Source organism: Antedon mediterranea, chromosome 10 (genome assembly GCF_964355755.1).
Source record: "Antedon mediterranea chromosome 10, ecAntMedi1.1, whole genome shotgun sequence".
NCBI classification, from domain to species: domain Eukaryota; kingdom Metazoa; phylum Echinodermata; class Crinoidea; order Comatulida; family Antedonidae; genus Antedon; species Antedon mediterranea.
In genome coordinates, this window is record NC_092679.1 from 10,312,805 (window position 1) to 10,338,251 (window position 25,447).

The window sequence follows — 25,447 nt, forward strand, 5'->3', positions numbered from 1 at the left end:
CAGGCTCTGAGTCGATCACAGTCATATGACACTATTTGAAATAATGAAAAATGTTTGTAGGGAGAATGAATGTAATAAGCGGGAAATAATAGTTATGCCTATACTGATGACATACATGCATTATCATCATGTTATACCTTATAAATTAAAGAAATAATTCAAATTATTAAGGAAAAAACATCTATATTATTCTATAATATATAATATTATTTCCTTTATTGTTATTTTTACTATTAAGAATACTATTTGATTTGTGTATTTTGGCAAAGCATAGCGCCATCAATTTGCGTATTTTGGCAAAATTCTTGCGTATTTTGGCATGATGCTCACCAACCCCACTCGTTATTTCTGGGTATTTCAATTTGGCGCGCCATACCTGGAGCCGAAATGATCATGCTATATTTTGTCCTTTTTGGAGTTTCATGAATTTGGTCGTTCAATAACCGGCGGCCGAAATGATTGGCGGCCGAAATGCACTCTGACGGTTTCTATCATCCCTACTCTCGTCGGGGGCGGGCGCGCTCTAAATTTTTTAATAGAAAAAGGGTGACATCATCGGGATATTCCCAGTGAGCTGTAAGCCGAAAGCTAGAGGGCGCACTCCAGACTAAAAAGTCCAACACAGAGAGGTATATTCAGAGCGTCAATTCGACGATCGAGCATTCTCTACTTCTACGGAGCGCCATTTATGCCTTTATTTACTTCCGAAATAGTACTGCGGTAAATGGTCCAGTGGACCAAATTTAGCATGGTGGAGCACAGTGATATAAAATAGAAATAAGTCACTAATTTTAATATCTTTTCGTATGTTAATACACTGTGCTCAAGTGGACACAATTTGGCGCCAGAGAGGAGCACAGTAATATGAAATAGAAAAAGTCACTGCATTTTAATATATTTTCGTATTTTAATACATTCGGAAAGGCTACGCTAGTGCGTTTTACGCTGTACTACGGACGCTAAAATAATGATATCGATCTTCACAAAGATGGCCTAGAAATTGGACGAGCAAAACTAATATTTTCGGGATAGGTACGACCCAATTGACTAGCTTTTAGAAAACTGTATCGGCTGCCAAGGGTCGCTGTCATTGATAAAAATAAATAAATGTTGATTTGATTTAAGTTTAGAGCGAATGATTTTCGTATGTATTTCCGACTGTTGTGCTCTTTCTCTATTTCAAGTAATAAAAACAATAGTAGCCAGAATGCGCCCTCTCTTGTTGGGAGTGAAAATACGGAGATAAAATGTTCTAGCGCCGCCATCGCTAAGAGAAAAAAGCTAATACGCATGCGTAAGCAAGAATTTTTCGTCTTAAGACATAATTTGCTGTCCTCTAGAGTTTAATTTTGCGCATGTGCAAAGTAAAATTTACCTAAGACAATTTTTCTGCTAAGACATTGCTAAGACGGTTTGATAAATAAGATTAAGTTATTTGCTTAAGCACTTCTTAAATATTTCAGCTTAAGCAAAAATATAAGCAAATATTGATAAATGCCAACCCTGGTATATAAGTTCAATATCGGTTACTTTATCCGTAATGCAAAAGAAAAATTAGTTTTAAAAATATTTCAAACTTGGTATACAGTATAAGACCACATAAATTACAACACATATTCTTGTAAAAGCACACAATGTTTTTATAAAATAAAATATAATTTATTGTTAATCGCAATAGAATGACAACTTTCTTGGTTATCTAGCAATTTTTTGTATACGAGGATCATATAGAATGCGTTCGCGTTTATACGCTTAAACGCGCTGCGTTGCGTATCGTTCTCAAAAAGATAGGCTCAACACAGGCGTAGTAGTGCGTACTGCGTAGGGCATATCTGATTGGTGGTGAATCTGCGATAACATTAAAAGATTGCCATCCAGCCTTCGGCTATTACAGATCACTGGGTTATCCACATCATCCTGGCCTTTTAAATATAATATGTTATAAATAAGTTCTTTGCCTAGGCTATACACCACCCTTAGTTAGCCAACACTCTATTTTTGTTGCCGCCGTAGTCCATCATTTGTTGTGTTTTGTGTTGTTGTTGTTGGTTGTTGTGTAGGCCTACTATTACTAGGCATAATAATAATGGATGAAACAACAGGACTAACTCTTTTAGCATTCGTGATGTTTGTAGGCTGCTATGTGGCCGGATCTATTCCTTTGGCGTGTACACTCTCAGAGGTAGGTAGCCTACTAGTCTTTTAGCTAGGCCTAGCCTAGGCTAGGCTAGGTCAGCCTAGGCCCTAGAGGCTAGGCCTAGGCTATATAATATGCTAACTAGCGTCTCTCTATCTAGGCCCTAGGCCCTAGCCTAGAAGCTAGGCTGGGGAACGGTTCCAGGACGATTCGGCCCGCTTTTTAGTGGTCCCAAACGTCTCACTTTTAGACCAAATTCAATCATAATCATTTTTTGGGGTATTTATCAAGTTTTTAAATAAAGGTGTTTAACAATCTGTATTTTATTGATATTGACAATGTTGATATAATATATTATATATATAATAAATTACTAAAATAACCTAATTTTATATTCAATTTATTACCTCGAAAACCTTGTTTATTTCGTGCATTCGCCAAGCGGCCAACAGAGGGCGTTCGCATGACTAAAAAATGATCATTTTCGACAATGTTTTCAAAGTGTTTGCTGTATTGCATCTTTATCCCTAGTAGTACTACCCATAGTCTCTCTGAAAATAAATTTTGGGGAAAAAAGCTTATTTTATGCTTATAAAATGCATATCAAAGCCGATAAATTTAAGTGTGCCAGGGCGGAATAGTCCCGGGCTGAATCGTTCCAGGGCTGAATTGTCCCAGGCCGAATCGTTCGAGGGCTGAATCGTCTCAGGGCCGAATCGTCTCATTACCCTGGGGACCGCGGACGATCGGTCGAGCCCAACAAGGTATTAACCGATTGACCCCTAAATGTCATCACATGAAACTGTTTCACTGTTGGAACTGTTCAAATTTTGTGCAATGAAACCGACAGCGGGATTAATATATCTTTACAAATACCTAATTTCCAGAGTCGGAGGACGTGCGTACAATGTTTCACGTTTCTTATTCATCTCTCTCTTGATCTTACCGCAAACCTTTTTTTAATAAAATCTACATTAGAGATAAATGTTTCGTTTGTAATTTATTATAAAATGACCTACAGGTTATTTGCTGTTTTTGGCCCAACTGTGTGGACGTTCGGGCCCATCTATGTGGACGAACGGGCCCATTCTAAAAATAAAGGGAAATTGATTGGTCCATGAAAATAAATTGGATTTATAATTGTCCACTGTAAAATAAACCTGTTTCTGCTAAACTGTATATTTTTGGTAGCAAAAAAAAACATAGAAATAAAATAAAAGCACATCAACCATGACATGCTTCAGAGTACAATCAACGATTAAGATGATCGGGCCCATAATGAAGAAATGGGCCCAATCGTCTCTATGATGAGCCCAATTGTCCGTGGGCTCAATCGTCCATGTGCCTCTCTCTCTCTCATTCACCTGCTGCGCAACGGTTATGGTGAGGTAACCATATTAATTAGGTGCAAAACTGCAATAGACAGACCTGAGAGACAAAGTGACTTCATGGCACACGTGAGAAAATTCTTCTGCTTGTGTGTTGATTCTTGCGTCAACCAATCAAATGACCTATGCCCTCCCGCCTGAGGACATAGGTCATACCATTTGTGAAGAGGGGTGTTCAATGAAAATTTCTACTTTTCGAGTTATATCTAGCTCTTCGAGGAGAAAGGGCTATTGTCAGTGTATCCAGGTCTGTAAGCTAGCACTCATACTGTACACTACCACTGTTGGTTTGTGTAATTTATGTTTTTAGTGCTGTACCCTTGGCAAAAAACCCATATACGATTTACATATTATGTTTTGTTTATGTTTCGTATACTGACGTTCACTACGTACACGAAACGTATTCGGAAGTTCTTGCCCACATAATCAGCATACGAACCGTATACGGCATTTATAAACAAGTTCCTCCATATACGCTTTGTATACGACTCGTATACGACCCGAACTGCTGCATCATGATATTTTAATATTTGATATTTTGCCAGTAGACATTGTTTATTAATCTAAATCAATTTCTTGTCTACATACTAATTGATATGCTATATGTGAATGTTATATTGAATATAAGCCTATTTTTAGTTAAAATGTTTAATTTAATTTTTGTAGTACGGTCATTGCATGGGAATTTTCTGATTAATACTATACATATAATTTTATTTTATTTAAGCTATAATTATTGGTTTATAGCGCCAATTTATAAATAGGATATAGTTCATTTACTGTTCCGTATACGGCATTTTTATCATGAATAAACAACTTATACGTCCGTATGATAAACGTATACGACTCCAACTCTTTGTAAAGCAACAGAGTGGAAATAAGGTAAACAGTGAAATCGTATATGATCCGTATACGTTTTTAATGTATACGGATCGTATACTGCTTTTTTGCAAAGCGTATGCTAGCATAAACATAGTGATAAATTATATTTTTTCTTTGTATTTTAACAGAGTAAAATGCGCTTTATTACAATTGTTGGTGCTGGACTTCTTGTAGGAACATCACTTGCTGTAATTATTCCAGAAGGTATACATACTATGTATGCAGATCTTGAAAGTAAGTAAGTTAATATTAAGATTGGCAGATGTAAAAAAAATGGATTTCTCCCTAAAGAAAATAGCAATTAAAAACTTCTCAAAGCCTCGCCGGCGGCCAGTACTAGTGTAAAGTGTTGCTCAACAAGAACAAAATTCATTGATGACGAATGGTTATGACCACACCTTCCATTATTAGTAGGCCTTAAATTACAAGTTAATTTATAATTAATTAATACAGTACGTCTATGTTGGATTTAAACAAAAATTATTCAGACTTGAAACTGTCGTAACTGTACATCAAACTCCATTATTAGCTATTGTAACAACAACCTGCAGCAGAGGATCGGTGGAGGGTCAAGTTGTCTCAGGTCGTTTTGGAACATCGTCATCAGCATGAGAGAGGAGGATCGGAGGACACATACTGTAACATGTGCATGCCTGATCTTGTTGTTTTGTTTTTTAGTCATGCGCGATAATAAACTAGAAAGTATTTAAATAAATGCTATTTTAGTTATAAATAAAAATAAATTATAATTAACATTTTAGGGTAATATAAGGAGATAATGTATGCAAGACTTTATTTAAAAGTTCATCTTCACTAAATTAAAGGTTAAACAAAACATAAAAAAGTACAGTTCAGCGAGAGTATCCATCCCCTGATCATACACACATGGATATAAACACACTGAGCAAATGAATTACGAATAAAGTGATCCATCTCAATTTCCGTTGGAACAAAATTAATCGTACTTGTATTCTATTACTTCGACATTTACAGTATTTTAATTTTAACCAGTCCTTATTATCCCATAATAAGTATAATATTTCATTCAAACGCATTTTTAAAACGAAACATTGTTCATTATATAGCGTAGTAAACAAACTTAGTGGAGTAGTACTGCGCGGTACACACACGTGGGTAAAAACAGCACCTACACAGCAAAAATTGTTGTATCGAGGAAATATCCTGCTGTCACCTATAATACCACAACATGTTAGTGAAATTTAAAAAAGTGACATGTCTTTGAAGTTAAAAATATACCATTTTTTATATACCTAAGTGAATAAAAATTATAATATGTCTGGAAAGATCTTTTTTAATGGTTTATTTATACAGTATATGTTTATTAAATATTTTAATAGAAAACGCGAGTTAAAAAGGAGGTACAAAAGCCGGAGAGCAGAAATCCGCACGCTAAAAAGAACTTTGGAAAACACCTACCCATTTTCAAAACATGATCGCACAGCGGCCATAATAGGTGGTGAAGTAATTTTGTATGTTATCATGTATTATTAAATACTCTTCATTTTGATATGTAAATCGGTTATTATTATTATGTACATCCGCCTCAAATGTCAATTTTTCGGATAACAATTTTGTAGTCTTTCTCATTATTAAAATCAGGCTAATTTAGTATTGAATTGAAGCTAATTTATATCTGTTTGATTAACCACATTGTTTTATTTGACTTTGCGTGGCCGTCGTGCGAAGAGGCCAACAAGACCAAACAATGAAAAAAATAATCCCTACTACAGGGGGTTCAGTTCTCAGCTTATTACTAAATTACCATCGCCCAGGCAATGTGCATGGTATGCATGTATTACCGCGTTAAATTATGATTGAATACCTCCGCAGTGGACTGTTCCATTAATTAATTAACTAATCTTCCCTGCACACGAGGCATGGCGAAGAATGTTGATCCTCATGGAATATTTGCTTTTAAACCTTAATTTTACCAATTTATTAAATTATTATTTAATAAAGTGGAGTATTTATCAAGCTACTATTAAAGCAAATATTTGTCAGAAGATTGACCTCTAACTGTAAATGTGCAAGAAACTGTTATATGATGCAGCGTAAGTTACGCATACAAATTTTGTCTATCTGATGTCATGACGTCATCATATGGCCAGTTGAAATCAAAAAGTCATATTTTCATCTCTTTCGTAAAAGAGAGCGCATTTAAAAGAGAGCGCAACTCACTTTACGTGCCCAAAATTTATCAAATTTTTATTAATGTAATTATTTAGATAATTATCTTCTAAAATACTTGTTATGTCTTTATAATACTGTATGTCAATTTGACGATGTCATCGTGTTAATAATTGGATTTAAAAGATGGGTCTCATAATTTCATCTATGCTACACTGTATATTATAACAACAATGTATTCTGTAAATACTGTAATTTTGTGCACTTTGATGTTTTTGTGTAATATACTGTATGCTTTATGACACGAAATAGGTACAATTCAGCACACTGTAAACATATTTAATTCATATCATAGGCATAATAATTCATAAAATCGCGCGTAAGTCAAGTTGTGCAACTCTGATGTTTTTAAAATTAAGAGGTGCACAACTTCACGTAAATGTCAATATGTTGACAAAGTTACGAAACTAGATTTGAACTCTTCACCTTGATGAAAATTATTGTGCCATCCTGTGACCTGAAGTAAATGTTTGCAGTACTGAATTGTGCCATACAGCATACAGTATCAACCGTATACACTGTACAGAATACAATGTTATAAATACAATAGATAAAATTACGAGACCCATCTTTTATTCCAATTTTTAACACGATTACGTCATCAAAATGCAACATGAAGATAGAGATTTCAAATGATGATTGTCTGTCTGAGCCAAATCATATTTAACTCAGAAGATAATTGTGTACGTAGAAATGATACAGCACGCTCTTTTAAACGTGATAAAAATTTACAAAAAAAATATCAAAATCTGACTTTTTGAATTTAACTGGCCATATGACGACATTCGATAGACAATATTTTTATATGAAATCATATCTACAATTTAATTATTATGGAAGGTGTTGAATTCATACAGTATTAAAATGTTGTCTATTGGTTAAATTATTGGAACTTTATACTGTACCAGATTTTGTAACATTAGAAAGCTATAAAAAGTTTTAAGCAATCGAAATATTCTGACCAGGTGTGCACATTTGTACATACGCACAGCGCAGGGAACGTGTATGTATTTTAATTGCACGATTTGTGTTTTTCAAACTTCGTTTAACAACTTTATACATTGTTCAACTTGTCAACTTGAAATTGTGTTCTACAAGCATGTTCAACATGACGGTTGTGCGCCTTAAAGTGTAAAAAAAATGTGAAAATGTTACAAAATATCTTTAAAAAATGATAAATTTCATCAGAATGCATGTTTACCCCCAATTTTATTTTATTTTTGTTACACTTACAGTGCATGAATTTAATGTGCACATTTACATTTTGTTTGCGGGCAAATTACCACTAATTAGTATGGAATCACTGTATTATTGTAATTACTATCTTGCAGAAGATACTGAAAAACATCATGTTGAAGAGGCAGAGAATGCAAAAGAACATGAGGCAGCAATTCCTGACCATACCCACTCAAGGCATGAACATTTGCACAGTACAGTGGGTATCTCACTTGTTCTTGGATTTGTTTTCATGTTAATTATAGATCAGTGCGCCGGTGGACATGGTGCTTCACCAGGTATTAAATTTGATTTTGTTAGAAATTCAATTCACAACCAACTGAATAAAAATAAAATCAAAGAAACTTTTACAATTTTAGATCTAAAAACAGACTAGATTTGAACTCGTCACTGTGATGAGTTTTGGTTATTTGCGCAAAGGGCAACATGTATCCCATCCTATTCTTCTTGAAAATTTAATTTTGCGCATTTTAACATTTGGAACTCCCGGTACGACGCCTGCGACAACAACACACTCGTAAGGTATCAGTTTGTTTTGTTTCTATTGTTTAGGCCTACCATCATATTTATGTAATCTGAACCCGCCCGTTACTGTATGTAAATTGTAAAAAAGTTTATTTTTTCTCTATTGTTAATAGGCAAACAATAAATAAGAAAGTTTATAGAATTCATGTAAATTGTTTTTCCTTGGGGTTTTGTACATGTGTTTAGAGTTCGCATCATATTATTTTATATAATGTGAGGCGTGCAGCGAGAAGTGTACAGTACAGGGAGGCTAGAATAGAGAGCTACCCACAAAAAAAAAACATATCATGTTTTGTGAATTTCAAGTGTTTGCGAAAGATATTGTTGGGTCTTTTCTACCTTGTTTTTTTTAATGAGTTTTCTCAATACTTAATAAATGACTTAAAAATATATATAAACAAACCCTGAAATAAAACAAGGCCTATCATATGAGCACAAACAAGTAAACTAGGCCTAGTAGTAGTAGTAGTAGTAGTATTTTCAATCACAGACATACTTTAATTGCACTATGATAAATAAATCGATTTTTTATTTCAAATAGGCCTATATTGTGTTATATAAAATGATGTTATCCTGTACTGTAATTCCAGTTATTGTCTGTTTGATAACAATAATATATATGAACAAAACATCAACAAATTATAAATACAGTTCGCTGCAGTTGAATTACTCAATGCAGTAATGCCCGAGTGAATATGGACAGTATTGGTACCTATGTATATTATACGCGAGTCACGTAATTTTCAGACCTGTGTAAAATGTTTAGGCTTGGTATGATATGTAGTCAGTACTTTAGGAAACATGGTGTACGATACACAAATGCCCTCCTGGCACGACGGTGGAAGCACTCATTCAAGTCTAGGCCTAGGGCCTAGTCGTCTGTGACAGCCGGAGAATTGTTTATCTACTACTAGGCCTAGTACAGTATATAAATATTGTGAATTACAAAATATATTTAATTACAGTTAGGGGCCTAGTACACAAGGCCTAACTGTGTGGTACTGTATATTAGAAATAAAAACATTTTGAACTCAACCAAGTGACCCGCTCAATCATATCATATTCATAGCCCCCATAGGCTATACTGATGAGTTGAGTATGACATAAATACGAAGCTTGCATTGATTAGGCCTAGCTAGGCCAACTGTAGGCTTCCATAGGCTTGGAACAATATTATAAGGTGGTCAACGTTTATTTATTTTTCATTTTTTAAACCACTATTTTTTAAACATTTAAATAACCCGTAACATTCATCACTTTAAATACTAATAATGATATTAACAATTGATTTTGATATTCATGTGTTTTAAGTTACAGTAATTGCGCATGCATGATATGTATGTTAACGAACAAATAAAAAATATTTTTTTTTTTTTTTTCAACGACAGGTGACGATAAGGATGTGTTTATACAACACGCTTCTTATTTACACGCATGTTCGTAGGATGCGTGTTATCATCAAGGTCAATCCCCTAACCTGCATCGTTCATACATAAAAAATGAACTACCGTGTTAAACGTTCGTGTGTGCTTTGTGAACAGGAAGTTTCGTCAGATACAATAGTATTAGGCCAAAAAAAAAATGATTGTGACCGACCCTAAAGTGACGAAAATGAAGGCCAGCTTTTTTTTATTTGTGAGCCAAACTGCAATCGCGAAACCAAACAGGCTAGTGAAAATATATTGTCTTATTCGCCAAATTGGCGATCTTATTCGCCAAATTGGCGAATATATTTCACCTCTGCCAGACGTGTCAAAAAGAAGTGTGCAACCAACCGTGACTCAATCATGTGATAACCGGAATACTCGATTATCAATTTTGGGGGGGATCAAAGTTTTAACTAAATAAACGCTTTGATTACACAGTGGTTTGACAGGTTTTTAATAGTTATCACATTTTTAAACACCCTCATAATTAATTGATTCTACCAATGTTGATCTGCAAAGAACAACAGATCGTACATCGCACGAGGTTGTTAAGGCGGTGTTTTTTGGTTTTACCAAAGAATATATATATTCTTTGATTTTACTGATACTGAGTACTACGATCTGATTACGAACTTGTTAAATGATGAGTCGCCAAGCAAGTAGGCCTATACATTTAATAAAAATTTACCTAAGATTGTCGTAAGCTCTTTTGTTTAAACTTGTTATTTATATAGCGATATAATCCACCCGTTCCGGAATGCACGTTAAGCCTCTAGCCTTACTCCTCGCGATCGATCGATGTCTCTCCTGGTGGGGAATTACTTTAAAAACGATAAAAGATAATACACAAGCGGCATCTTTTGAATACTTATTTTGGTATCAGTCCTTCTTGAATACTGTAGGCATAGGCTAGGCTGTTGATTATTACCATGGAGATGATATAATATCCGACGAAAGCTGGTTAGTAATAATTTATTACATTGGAGGAACAACCCGAGGCTACTTAAAAAGGCTCCTTCAGCTACTCCAACCGGCCAAATTTGGCCGGTCGTCAAGTAGCCTTTTCAAGTAGCCTTTCCAGATGGTATAGTCATTACACGGAATCCATTTCTGTAAATACAACACGCCAACGTCGATGCGTGTAAATTTAGCGTGTTGTATAAACGGGCCCTAAGTACGGATTTCAACCCAGAAAACATTGTATTAGATTATATATTAATTATTTCTATTATCATGTTAATTAATTAATTGGATTATGTGAACAAATACTGTAATAAAATATTAAATCAATTTTAAAAATCTCATCTTTCTAAGTGAAAACCTTTTTCAAAATTGCAAAGTTTGCGCGATTTATTATTGTTTGTAGCTCCATGGTTATAGTATAAGGCGGTGGCCTTATGTGACCTAGTGCAATATATTGAATGTTATTGAAAGATCATAATGCACAATTACGGAAGAACAGACGAAAATCAATTAATAGATCCTGTTTAAGCAAAAAATTGATTTGGTAATCTCGGTGGGAAAGGGGGTTTGGAAGATACGGTGACGGTTGACAAATCACAGTGCATGATACGATATTATTCAATCCAATGGAATTGTATGAAATGTACTTTAGGCCTAATGATTGCAATGCAAGGATCCGATTGAAAAACTGAATTTGTATTTTTATAATGGTTACAAAATCGCCATCTGATGTTGAAATATTTATTTGAAATAACAATTACAGAAAAGATTATAGATTGGTATACAATATTCTTTTAATAATTGAATCAAAAATTTGAAATTCTACGTCAAATGACAATATGACAAACCCTTTATTCTTTATCGCACATTTGCATTTTTCGCTTTTTGTGTCGGCTAATGGCATCGATAGATTGCAGGCATCTTTTCCAAGCATTCCCCTGCAACCCATGAGGAATCGGCGATCTTAAAGGCACAGTACACTGCTTAACTTTGGCCATTATTGCCGGATCGAGTTTATTAGCCCACTGTTTACCTGATGTATTACAGCGCTCACGTTCTTCTTCAGTGCTTGTGGTGGTAGTTGTGCTGTTGAACTTATCCCCTCTTTGCATTTGACGATATGCTTCCGTCACCTATCTAAACGACGGAGCTCTGGTACTCGGACATTAGGGAGGTTTCGCAACCTTACCAATACGATAACGAATACGATAACGAAAACGGATACGTCATACATTTGTGAAACTTTTGAGATGATCCCCATTTCATATTCGTAATGCGTATTCGTGCTGACGAATATCACCAGTCATATTCGTAACTACAAAACGAGTATAGTTTTTGATCTATTTTGCACATTTTGCATTTGAATCAGGAATGATGCATGATTATGATTTAATTATAGATTTATTGAAAGTAATTTACTAAAGTAATTTACTAAAATGCCAAGTCAATTTTGATAAATAGGAGTTTTTAAAGTCCTCACTCGCTTTGATGTTACGCTAGGCCTAGGCAGCCAAGCACCAAGCAACACGTACCTGTGCTTCGCTCAAATTTACCGCAGTCATTTTGGACGCGCCTCAATATTTCGTTGTCATGCGAAACAGATTTTGTTATGGCTTACGAAAACGAATACGTGTGGGTGACGTATCCGTTTTCGTTATTGTATTCGTAAGATTGCGAAACCTCTCTACTGTCCTTATTTAACCAACACGTTGACCCATAGCCTATCCATTGTACAAGTCTACGGTTGCTTCACCTTAGCCCGCAGCCACACCCCACATGTACAGTATCAATTGCCTGAACTACAGCACCATGGTATTGGTAATGATAATGTAATATTTCTAATCTGCTATTAACTAATTTCAAGGATGCAAGTGACGGCCGAAGGATCGGTTGATACGTACTCTCATCCCTCCCCCTGAAAAAAAATTTAGATTTAAGTTTTCAACATGATTCATTAGTCGTCTTCATCTTCTTCTTCATTCTTTGGTTTGTCTGTTTGGTCTTTCTTCCATCTCTTAGCCAGTGCCAATAGTTTGAGACTTGGTTGGTTAGCTTCATCAGTTAGGAAAATATAATCATAATCCACTAAATCCCTCCTCTCAAACCCAATTCTGTTTTCGCTTTTCATTATTCTTGTAAGAAATTGGTAAGTCGAAATCCTCAAATATTCATAAAATGATGGAATATTGTTTTCCACAAACAAATTCCTCGCAATAACAAATCTGGGTTGTCCCAACAACCTCCGGAAAGCATCATTATAACAAACCTTAAGTCGGTCGATATCTTTTTAAAAACGATTAGACCATAAAGGAGAACAGTACGTTAATACAATGATCTGAACAAAAAACATTTGATTGATTTGGAGCAGTATGAAAATTACATTACATAAAACATTACCTCTAATACATAGAGATCTATATTGGCGTTTTATATCTGCCTCATCTCTTAGATTCGAAGTTAAAATATGGCCTAAGTACGTAAAATGATTAACATACTCCAGCGCCTTATCACCCAATACTGTTTTAGGAGTCCCATAGATTCTAGGAATAGTGGGACAAAACAGCATACAGTTAGACTTTTTATTATTATAAATAATATCATGCTCAGATGTAAAACCTACACACGTGTTAATCAGTTTTTGAAGGCCTGGGGCAGAGGGAGCTAACACAACCAAATCATCAGCATAGCATAAATGAAAAGTGAGCGTACCATCTAGATAAATATAATTATTAATATAAAATGTTATTATTATATATTAATATAAAAAAACAATAAATTTCGTGGGGTCGCGATCAAAACACAAACATTGTAGGTTCGCAATAAAAAAACAATGCCCCATACGTAGGCTAGGCTACGTGTGGGAACAAAGCAGTAATTAATAGCTGTAACTGTACATCAACGAAAGATGAATACATTTTAACACATAAAAATAAAAAATGTGTAGTCGGAAAGCAGCTGAAAATCCTCGCCACTGGTCTGATCCACATTTGCAATAGCGGGGAGTAAAGAAATGTACTAAAATAACAGGATTATGCTTTTTTACAGGAGATGGAGATAAAATTAGAAGAGACAATATGACGGCAACATTGGGATTAGTAGTCCATGCAGCAGCAGATGGTATAGCAATGGGAGCTGCTGCATCTACATCAAGAGTAGATGTGGAAACCATAGTATTTATTGCTATTATGCTTCATAAGGTATGTTTTTTTAATCTATATATAAAAAGCAAACATGCACGCCGCCGTGCAACATATCCTATCTTGTCTGAATTTGCACCCAACATCCATCTTGCTACGGAGATGGTCATGGTCTATATGAAAAGTTTGTAAATATTTTTTTTTTGTCACTTTTATTTCAGTTTACTGTACAAATTATTGAAATATATACAAGTTCTCTACTGTATATGTGACCCGATCTGGCAAAACCCTCTCTTTGTCGGCAATTCAAAATTCACCTAATCAGTCAAAATACGTCCAAATCGACTACCCTGGCAGATTACATGTTTTTGCATTTTCGAAATATTTCACTATCTAAGAATACGTCTACCTGATTTAAACTCCCGAAATTTAACTAAAATTATGAAAAAAGAGAGTTTTAAAAACATGTTTTTTCCTCAAGCCTAACAATTTATTCACGATCTACGCTAAAATTTTGCGTAAATTCAGTTGAAAGTTGCTGAGTTTTACGACATTTTGATCGCCAGTTCGCTGCACAATGTTGAAAGGTCACCCATCAAAATAAAGCTCATCCATTTGACATTCCAAATATGGAAGTTTTAGGGCGGAGTTTAAAGAAGGAACCAATGAAAACTTTGATTTACTATGACATCATTTCAGAAAATTCGGTTCTTCGAAGTTTCTGGAACAGCGAACTGCGTGTGTTGCTATGGCGCATCATCGCAATAACAAACGTTATTGGTCAACGCGCTAGATGTTATACGCTCTACGCGCGGAAATAAAAAGTTGTTTACATTTTTGTGAGGTTATTTTTATTTTACACACAGCATGTCGTAAATTGGAATAAAAACGATTTTAATATTCAAAGTAAAGTGTTCTGCAATAGCTGTAGTGTGTATTTGTTTATTCCATAGTAAAATAGACAAGTCAAAAACAATTCACGTCATAAATTCAATTGTATTTTCTATATTTTTTTGGGCTAGTAGGCCCTAGGCCTAATTTTATTATGGTTGTAGGCCTACTACTCACTGGGCCTAGCTTTATATTATTGTCAATAGTTTTATTTATACATTTTATATATCCAATCGGCTCTTAATTATTTATTTAATTTATTGTCCATTCCTTTCATATTAAATGTTTTTTTAAATCATTGGATTCAAGCCCAAACATCACAGCGAATCTTCCACGTTATAAAAAAAAACAAATGTAATCGTCAATACAGTGTAATGTTAGCTTGCAATTAGCTGTGACTCTGCAAGGCGCCTAACTTGTCTAGACTAACGCTAGCCCCCGTGTCGATGCACCGCTGCCATACACGGCCTGATGAACACCCATCATCAGTAGGTCTTAATACAGGCGATGACGGCGAAAATCTGAATAGGGGCGGCTAGGCCTAGGCCTGCTTGGTTTTTTGCCGTTGATATCGTAAACACTTCCGAAACCAGTTAACATTAACTTGGTAGTTATAATGCTGCTTTTCAATAGTGCAAAATAGTTAATTCGAGTGACTAAATAGGTTAAAACGGCGTCTGAAATCAGTCAAATTGAACATAGTGTCCACGCTGCTGCTATATCGCACACACTTCCTGGAATGACGTCATTGCGCCTTAGACCAAAATAGCGCGTTGCTACGGAGTGAGTTTTCAGCGCGTATCAAAAAGAATTTCATTGCAAACTTCAAACGCGATTTTCTCGTAAACTAATTGAATGATTTGTAAGTTTTTAAAATATAATAACTTTTTAAATATTTACTCAATTTTTATGAAATAAACACCATTGCAAAGCTTATGATTCAAATAATCCAAATATATAAAAAAATACAAAATGAATATTTCCGACAAAAGTAGGGTTTTGCCAGATCGGGTCACATATAATTATAAGGCATGTAATATGTATATTGTCTTGTATTTTTAAAATAAAACACAAGGTTATGTTCTCCATCTTTTCTCGTCACATGCAAGGTGCATTGTGATTATTGTTAAAACGTTTGTTTTTTTAGTGACATAGGCCTAGTATATTTAAAAAATAAATAAATAAAATTTACAATTAATAAAAACATTTGCTTATGACCTACATATAGTATATATACAGACATGCTGAATATTGCAGATTTCATATATTATTACAATTGTCTAAAAACATAATCAAGGGTTACATTTAAAATCTCTTGAAATAAAAAAGGGCTACATATTTATATTAAAACTTATACAGCATATTTCATGTTAATATAAAATACAATTGTAAATCGTAGGGAAGAGAGATCTCTAGCACATATATATTTTAATTATTCAATTGGTCAAATATCTTGTCTTTACTGTTTTTCCATTTTTGATCAGTATAAAAGGTATACGAATACTCATTATTTATGAGGTTTATAATTTCATTTCAGACCCCAAATATTTGCAGATTCTTTTTTTTCTGTCGTTTCTAGTTCTTTATATAGAGGATTTATGCCAGTTCTTATACTATGACGTTATCCAAATTCCTTCACTTGCACTGATGAAGGGCTAGTGTTGCCCGAAAGCTCTGCTAACTTTTCTGGCAGAATTTAACAAGGTGTTGAAATATAGAGATTTTCCCTCAATTAGTAATTTGTAAATTTGTTTTCCTATAAGTGTTGAGACTTGTATTTCCTCTTTTTGCAGCTTTGATGCAACGTCCTGTAGAATGTAAAATTAAATAATTGTTGGAAAACTGGGTGATATCTGGATTTGTATTTAGCCCTCCAACACTGCGTTGTTTAGAAAAATACTGTTGAAACGGATCCTGGTTGAACTTACGGCTCAAATAAATTCTACTCCTGGTACTTCAAGCAACAACTTAGTGAGCTCAACAGAATTAAAATGAAAATTAATTTAAATATTTTTATTTGCACACATAAAAAGATATTGCTATTGTGATGACCCAATTCAAGCTGTTAACGGGTCACAAACTTAATTATAATTGTTTATACCTTTTATCCGTAAGCCAGTAAGTGTTTGTTCGCTTAAACAGCATTTTGCGTTTCCCGTTCCCACTGTAGACTGATTTTCCCAGTCGTCGATGTATTTCAAAAACACGTCTGTCAGCCACTGAGAATGTAAAATTATCAAATAAATGTCTGAATGTAGGTAGGCTGGCTTATCATGCATAATCACATATGAAAAGCCATTTCCTTTATAACATGAAATAAATTTACTGTACCTACAGTACTATACTACAATAAGGAGCAAATATAACTGCATTTTGTTTAATTTGAATAAAGAACTAGAAATTATGACGAGGAGCTACCGTAATAAAACGTTCGGTATTGGAGCTGCGGTATGGGTTAAGGTCTGGATTTCTTTTATTCCTACCCTCGTAAGAATTCTTAACGTTCAAGCAATCGAAAAATTGAACGTCCTAACAAATTGTACCGTTGAGGAAAGCTGTCATCACCAAGTAGCTCTAAAGCGTTAGCAACAGTGCTACTAAGTACCTGTGAGAAAATGTGTTAAATAATATAAAAAATGTCAAATCAGGAAAGTAGGGTCGGTTGTGACATTATAGGTTCGTTAACATAGCTTTTGATCTTAATACCTATGCTGCAAGGTACACTCGCATCCGCAATGATGGTGTCAAGTAGATATGCTCGTTCTTTAGTTTATGTAAAATTCTTAGTCCAGGAGATTTCTGTTCAAGACCTATATCATGTTCGTAGATTTTTACCAGATGCGACCATTTGATTGGTTTTCCTTTGTTCTGTGGACAAGATTTGTGTTATTGGTTCTACAAAAAATAATGTATTTAACCGATTAAGATTTATCGGTTTGGATAACGTATAACTTCCATTAGCTTTCTTGAAGTTCTGCTGGACCAAGACTTCTCCCAATTGTTGTGTTGTCTTTATAAGGTGCGGGACATCTGAGAAGAAATATACGTCTCTATCGCGTGCATACAGGTTAACAGTCTTGTATTGCAGTCGGTAGTCGTCCGTGCTATGCATTAAAAAAAAAAATTCTGTTTGTGGATGCTCCGTCTGCAATAATCTGCACAGACGTTTAAGCTTAAGAATTCTAGAGCTACAACAATATTCCAGATAATTGGAAATAGTTGGTCCCCTGTCATCACTCGACATGGATAATATTATACAATGGGTAAACGGTGACTCGTAAAGATGGCCATCACCATGATTACTAGGACATGCGTTGCGCATTCACTTTGATTTCCTCCTACTGACATTCGGAACGCTTTGAGTTCTTCATTCAGTGCTCCCAGTTCTGTCATACCGTCGATTTTTCAGGTTTTGTAATATTATAAACCATCCTGCTCTTGATGTTCATCTATCGATAGGAACAACAACATTCTTTTCATAATCTTTTTGAGAATGAATCTTTATTTTTTTACTAAGTTGTAGATGTTTTATTCAATTGTATGGCTCAATGTGCAGTGATTAAATCAATGCATGTAAAATAATAATTCGTCATAGTGACAAATTAAATCTGGTTGTTTGTTATTATTGCTCTCATTTTCTTTTTTTTATAGGCGCCTGCAGCTTTTGGTTTAGTTTCATTTTTAATGCATGAAAAGGTTGATCGAAGCAGAATACGAAAACATTTATTTGTTTTTGCTATTGCAGCTCCATTTACAACAATTGTGACATACTTTGGATTAAGTCAAGTAAGATTGTTGTATTCTCTTTCAGTACATACTTTGAAAATGGTTTATTTCTGTAGTGTTTAGGAAATAGCTAAGGTAATTTTAGATGGAATTGCCACTTCGAGTTACTTATTAATAAAATTAAACTTTTTTTTAAAATTGATGGTAGAACAAATGATTTATTTGAACTGAATAATTGTTACATTACACTATTTATTTGCATATTATACTGTACTTCCTTGTGGTCCCATCACCTGTAATGTTTTATTAATTGAAATTTCCCAAATAAAGTCTACTGAATAATTTCTTCTCATTATTATTATATCACTATTCTTATTTTGAATAGTCAAGTAAGAAGGTTTTATTCTCTTTCCGTACATAAATTGAAAATGTTTTCTGTAGTGTTTGGATGGAAATAGCTATATAATCATTGAACTGAATAATTGCTACATTTACACTATTTATTTACATATTATACTGTACCATTTTCCCTCTGGTCTCATCTGTGATGTTATACAGTATAAATTAAAATTGTCTAAAAATAGTGCACTGAATAATTTTATTTTCATTTTATTCTCTCCTGTTCTTTTATTTGCAGACAAGTAAAGAGGCATTATCATCAATAAATGCAACAGGGATAGCTATGTTGTTTTCTGCTGGAACATTCCTGTATGTTGCTACTGTACATGTTTTACCAGAGATAGCTAATCTTGGTCACTCACATTCCCATGGTTTAACTGTCCCAGATGCTGAAAGCTTTACAGAGAATAGAAGCTCAGGATTTTCAAAACTAGAGGTTATTGCTGTAGTTGTTGGATGTATATCACCACTATTTTTATCACTAGGACATCACCATTGAGGTTAACTATACATTTTGCAATTTGGGGCACTATACTTAGTCAAAACTTTCTGTATCCTGTATCCCAGTGATTTGAGGCCAAGACATTTTAGTTGTATTGCAATATTGAGAAATGGGGTCAAGGATCAAATGTGACATTAGAGCAAATATAAATATGTACATTTTGAATAAGTCTTGAAATATCAACTCTCTAGCATAAGTGGTTTTTGAGATATGAGAAGACTGTAACGTGACCCCCTATATTTGCATATTTAATTTAACTTGTACTATACTAATTTGCATACTTTTGAGGTGTGTGACAAAGGTATGATTTTGTAAATTACAAAACTGTCCTATGCTGGTTAATAGAAACCTGTATCCAAGTCTCTACAGACATTTTAGTTACAATATGCAAATATTGATAAATTTTGTCAAGGGTCAAATGTCGTACTTCCAGTAATTTTTTCGCAAAATATTTCATGAGAGCAAATATAAATATATACATTTTGAATAAATTCAGTGAAAAACTCTTTCTGACAAGTAGTTTTTGAGATACGGTAACCCTGTAATTTCACACTAACTTGCATAAAGCTAATTTGCATATCATCAGGATGAGGTGAGATGCTCAAATGTTGATCTCATCATATCTGTCCATTTCAACAACAAAAATCTCTGTTTGCAATTTGTTAAACTCAAAATGCTAGATTGCCTAGCTTATATATACTGTAAAGAACAACATTTCCGTGCACCCTTTAACGATCCCAAAAATAAAGAGTGTGCAAAAATTGTGAAATCTTGAAAAATAGTTAGTGTTTGTTCAGGTGTAATTAAACACTAGACATGAAACTCGTCACTTTGACGAGTTAGTTATCCGCACCACGACAAACGCCACGTGCACGTCATACGTTGGAATATTGCACACAGATAAAGATTATGGCATTATGACAAGAACTGAAGAATATGATATGCTGTTAGTGCTGAATTCTGTCAATTTTGTGTCATATAGTATATACATGCAAACAGTATAATCTGTATACATATTACATACAGTGTAGAATAGGTGAAATTACGGGACCCGCCATTTATTCCAATTTTTAACATGGCGACGGTATCAAAATGAAACACTTAGATAGCAATTTCAGAAGGAAATTATCTTAGGAACAACATATTAACGTGTAGAAGAAATTTGAATACGTAAAATATAGATGCGCACCCTTTTAAATGTGATGAACTATTACGCAAAATATAAAAATACAACTTTTTTTATTCAACTGGCCATATGATGACGTCACAACATCCGATTGGCAAAATGTTTACATGAATTCGTATCTACAATCCAATTGCTTCCAGAAAACGTTTTAATCGTGATTATCACATTTTATTCTTACGAGCTATTACAGAATAAAATTTACTGTAAAGATGAAATTAATGACCCACGTAATTAAAATTTTTAGGCATGATGACGTCATAAAAATTAAAATATTTTTATCTCATGCTAAAGAAAGTTGATTGACCTACACAATGTATAAATGTAGGAGAAAAAGGAAAACAGATAAGCGTGATGCGCTCCATTGAATGTGATGAGCAATAACGAAAGAGACAAAAATCCTATATTTTACATTCGTGTGGCCATACGATGACGTCACAATGTTTTTTTAGCCTTATCGATGCATGATCCGATATCTACAACTCATCAACTTCTAGATTTTGTAATAAAAATAAACGGTTCACGGTTTACTTTAGAAACTATGACTGTTTAAAAAAAGACAAAATTTTGACGATTTTTTAAGCTTTTTCATAAAAAACGCGCATGAAATGTTTAATTCAACGTGTTCGTGTGGCGTTATTTAAATTGGAAAAGGTCTAAATTGTTTTCAAAATTACTAGGAAAGACTTGAAAAATATAATTCAAGAAAAAAAAAATGTTTTTAACGCTACGTGCGCACCGCGTGCGTAAAAAATTGCGCGCCCGTGGGAATTTTTGACATGCTCAAAATGACAAGAAACGCATAAAAAGTTGATTAGAAATTAATTTTGCGCATTTTGAAATTTTAAATGCGCGTGCGTGCGTAACTTCTTGTGAAACATGCCATTTCTAATCCGTAGAAAGTTTGCCCCTGATATTACTTAAATTTTGTCAAAGTGTCAATACTAAATGACTTTTGGTTTTTAATCTATGATCAATCATTGAAATTCATAAAATTGCGCGTAAGTCACGTTGCGCAACTATGACGTCATTCAAAAATAGGAGGTGCACAACTTCACGTAAATGCCCATATGTTGTCAAAGTTATGAAATGTTATGTTTACACATTTTAGAGAAACGCGATCCACAAAAAGGAAGGATGGAAAGAAGAATAATACAGAAAAAAAATGTTGATCTCATACAATAACAAGGAGTTATCCGCTTGGTATACCAAGCGGATAACTAATTAAAATAAATTGCAACCGACCGAAAATGCTAGGCCCTCCACACAGACTGCCTACACAGCCTGCGCTGCCTCGCTCAAACCAATGATGAAATTCCTCCGGGGAGCCATCGTCATGCTTGGCGCCGTGGGAGGATTGATCGCTCAAATAATGTTTGAATTGGAATTTTAAAAAAGCTTACAACCTTTCTTGACTTGACGAATCCTAAATCATATCAAATCAAGTTGTAATGTGTCCATAAAGTAATTATTCTACATGTGTAGGCCTAGCTTGTGTTGTAGCAAACGGCAAAAGTACCATCGCCATGCTCTCCAGAAATCCATCCGTCTGTTCGTTGTAGAAACAACAATAATTTGGTACATTAATTATGGGGGTGGTCCCTATCTAAGAGCCTATTAAACATGTGCATCACCCACTGTGTAGCCAAAACATTTATTTATTTACATCCCTATATTTACAATCGCGTATTCTGTAATTTTACTAACGTTTTGAAGTTTATCGCGGAGGTAAAATACATTCACCAATTTGGTTCAACAAGTTGCACAAGAAACTGAAATCGCGAAAATAAGGTTGCGAAATAGTTAAATGTAAAATCACGAATATTTCGGGCTTTACAGTAGTCCTGTTTATTAGCGAGTGAGTGGCCAAGCGGTTAAGATGATGGAACTGTAATAGTGGTGGTAGAATTAGTCTTCTCAGATAAGAACTATAAACCGTATGTCCAGTGTACACATCTGGCTCATGTGCACTTTAAAGAGCCTAGTACATCTTTCAAGATGAATAGGGGGTTACCACTGTCACACACAGACACTCAAATACCTTGGGAGCCATACTGATTTTTTCCACAAATCAAATATCAAAATCCAAAATGGATGCAAACAGAAACCTCTACCTACAGAACACACTTGAGAAATATAATGGCGTCTTTGTTTTCAAGAAATCTTGATAAGACTATAATATTCAGTAGTTCTATTGTTGAAATATGTTCAAAATATATTAGAAAATGCTATATCCAAAATCTATCTGCCCAGTATAAGTGACCTAATTTGCATAAAATCTTCCATCCTAATTATCTCTTAAAAAACATAAATTTTTTAAGAATTTTGTATAAGAATGTAATAAACATGATCCTAAAGATTCAGAAAAATGTATTTGATTTGTCTTTAAGGTCAAAGGTCATTCATTCCAGTATGCCATCTAAAATATGCTAATATTTCTTAATCTAATAGGTATTTTAGATAAAAATGTAAATACAAATATAAACCCTTAATATTCAGAATAGCACATTTGATTTGTCATATTACCCTGGGGTCAATAGTCACAATATAAAAACATTCAAATTAATCTTTAAATCAACGCGATCAACAAATTGACTGCATCTACGCCTAGTGGTAGATACAATCTCCAGACTATCTAAGCCTACAGTATATAGCGCCCCATATGGCTTTTGATAAAATACTAATGTATGGCTGAAGAGGTAGTGCCTGGGTCTCGCAACGCCATGCTGTAGCCCACAGCTGGGGTTCGAAACTGGTATTTTTATTTTTTTTTTTTTGCTCACTATCTTCTTTGTTGACCATCTTTTCTTACTAAGAGGATGTTTTTCTTTAGGTTACGAGAAAGAGGGCATTCACACGAGTAGGCCTATTTATACAACTATAATGCTAACCCTAGCTCTAGCCTACTCTTCTTAATTAAAAGAGTCCGGTGCGTCGAATCCACGTCTAGCAACGGTCGCGGGTTGGTTGAATCTTTTTTTTTTTTTAGAATTAAAAAATTAAATAAAATTAATTCAACCCCCCCCCCCCCCCCTAGTTGATATCGTTAAATATTAATTATTACCTATTTTAGACACATTTGACCTCTAATATATATGTTTCACTAAACCGATTTTGAAAATAAAATATTTTAGTAAATACAGTGTAGGCCTATTTATACACGATATTATGTCTTAATGGATAGAGATTGAGTATAGTGTCCCATACCCTTGGTCTTGCCTCATTTTGATGAAACTTTGCCAAAACTGCTATAAACTGTAATATCAATATTAAGTCATTTAATATTGAAGTATTTATTATACACACTTTTCAAATAATTGACGTTAAAATGTATGGTAACTTTTTGGTTTCTATTTTTGTGAACAGGACACATAGCCAGTCTTGTTTTCATGTTGATGCTGAATTGTGTTTTAAAAATTGTTAAAGATTAAGAATAAAACGATAAACTATGATTACTCTATACTTGTGTACCTCTGTTTAACTTTCGTTTGTTGCATTGTTGGTGCACACAACTGTGAAGTAATACAAATCATGCACTCCACCCGAGCTTTACAAATTTCGATCTTTCAAATTCACAAGTTATTTTTCAAAGCTTCTTTTGCCTGTATGTATGTCGTACCTTTATTTGGTAGCATTTCAAGTTATCTGGGCCAATGAAGTGTAGTGCTCTCTTCCTTACATCAGCAGTAACGTTCGCTGCCACTAGGTAGCCTGTCAAACCAAACCATTCTTGTATTGTTGGATCAAAATATTTAGACATTGTTGCTTACATTATAATGTTAACAGAGTTCAATTATCTACAATTCCAGTCAAAGCCTGGCTAACCGTTAGCTTTAAGGTTTTGTGCTTAAGGCAGAACCTTGTTTGTTTTTAATTATCTTATCCTTGGGGTACGTCGTAAAATATTTAAGATTGACAACTGAGGCGGGTCTTGGTTGGGAATAATGTAGCAGTACATCCAATCGTAAACATGCTAGTCGGTGACTTGGTTCTTTCGACTTTAAAATGAAGTGCATACTATTTAACTATTGATTGGTGTTAAAAAAGTATTTCAGAAAAATTAGGCTTAGGCCTATACATTTTTTATTACAAATATCGCATTGAAACTAATTTAATCTAACACTTGTTGTTTAAGTGTAGGCCTGTACGGTATCCATACACTTTATTAACATGGGTGTTCGAAAACTCCTTGAATTTAAACAGTATGTTATTTTGTTTTTTTACGCTTTGCTGGTCACGACATTTGTCACCTCTGCAAAATCCTGTAAAAGTATAAATGCTTGTACTATTAATAAAACAAATTTTCGTATGCCTATAGCATAGTAGTTTACGATACAATGTTGTTTTAATTGTTAATTTTGAAACATATTTAATGCGGTTTTCATACCCTTTATAATTTGCTAAAACACGCGCAGTACATGTGATGACGGCTATTAATTCGCATGTTTATACATTTAGGAGCTTTTCTCTCTAATAATTTCTAATGTATTAATGTTACAACACTCGGCACCACTGCTTTGATTACATAATCAACTGATAACGCTGTTGATGTAGATTACAGACCCTTCCTGTAAACAAAGGGGTATTATGCGCAGCAATATTAAGTCCAGTCGATACTTCATTCATTGTAATACTCTTACCGCTTTCACTAAGCGCCGTATTAATTTAGTTTTTGACTATTATTTAAGAATATTTTCAATAAATGTTTATGGTGCGTTTCGTGTTAATATGTATATATAGGACTATACATTATAAACAAAAATATTACAATAGACACAGTACTAATAATAACAATATTTAATTTGTAAAGTTGCACCATAGGTTGTTCAACCATAAGCCAATG

At 34.2% G+C, this 25,447-nt stretch overlaps 1 protein-coding gene across 1 annotated transcript; it reads left to right on the forward strand.

Annotated features, from left to right (window-relative positions):
* Positions 1-1,966: 1,966 nt before the first annotated feature.
* LOC140060133 (zinc transporter ZIP9-like) lies at positions 1,967-20,418 on the forward strand. The gene is made up of 6 exons (XM_072106211.1): positions 1,967-2,182; positions 4,536-4,641; positions 7,947-8,129; positions 13,812-13,963; positions 18,446-18,580; positions 19,158-20,418. The coding sequence occupies exons 1-6, from the start codon at positions 2,087-2,089 to the stop codon at positions 19,416-19,418; spliced, it is 933 nt and encodes a 310-aa protein (XP_071962312.1). The 5' UTR covers positions 1,967-2,086; the 3' UTR covers positions 19,419-20,418.
* The last annotated feature ends 5,029 nt before the right edge of the window (positions 20,419-25,447 follow it).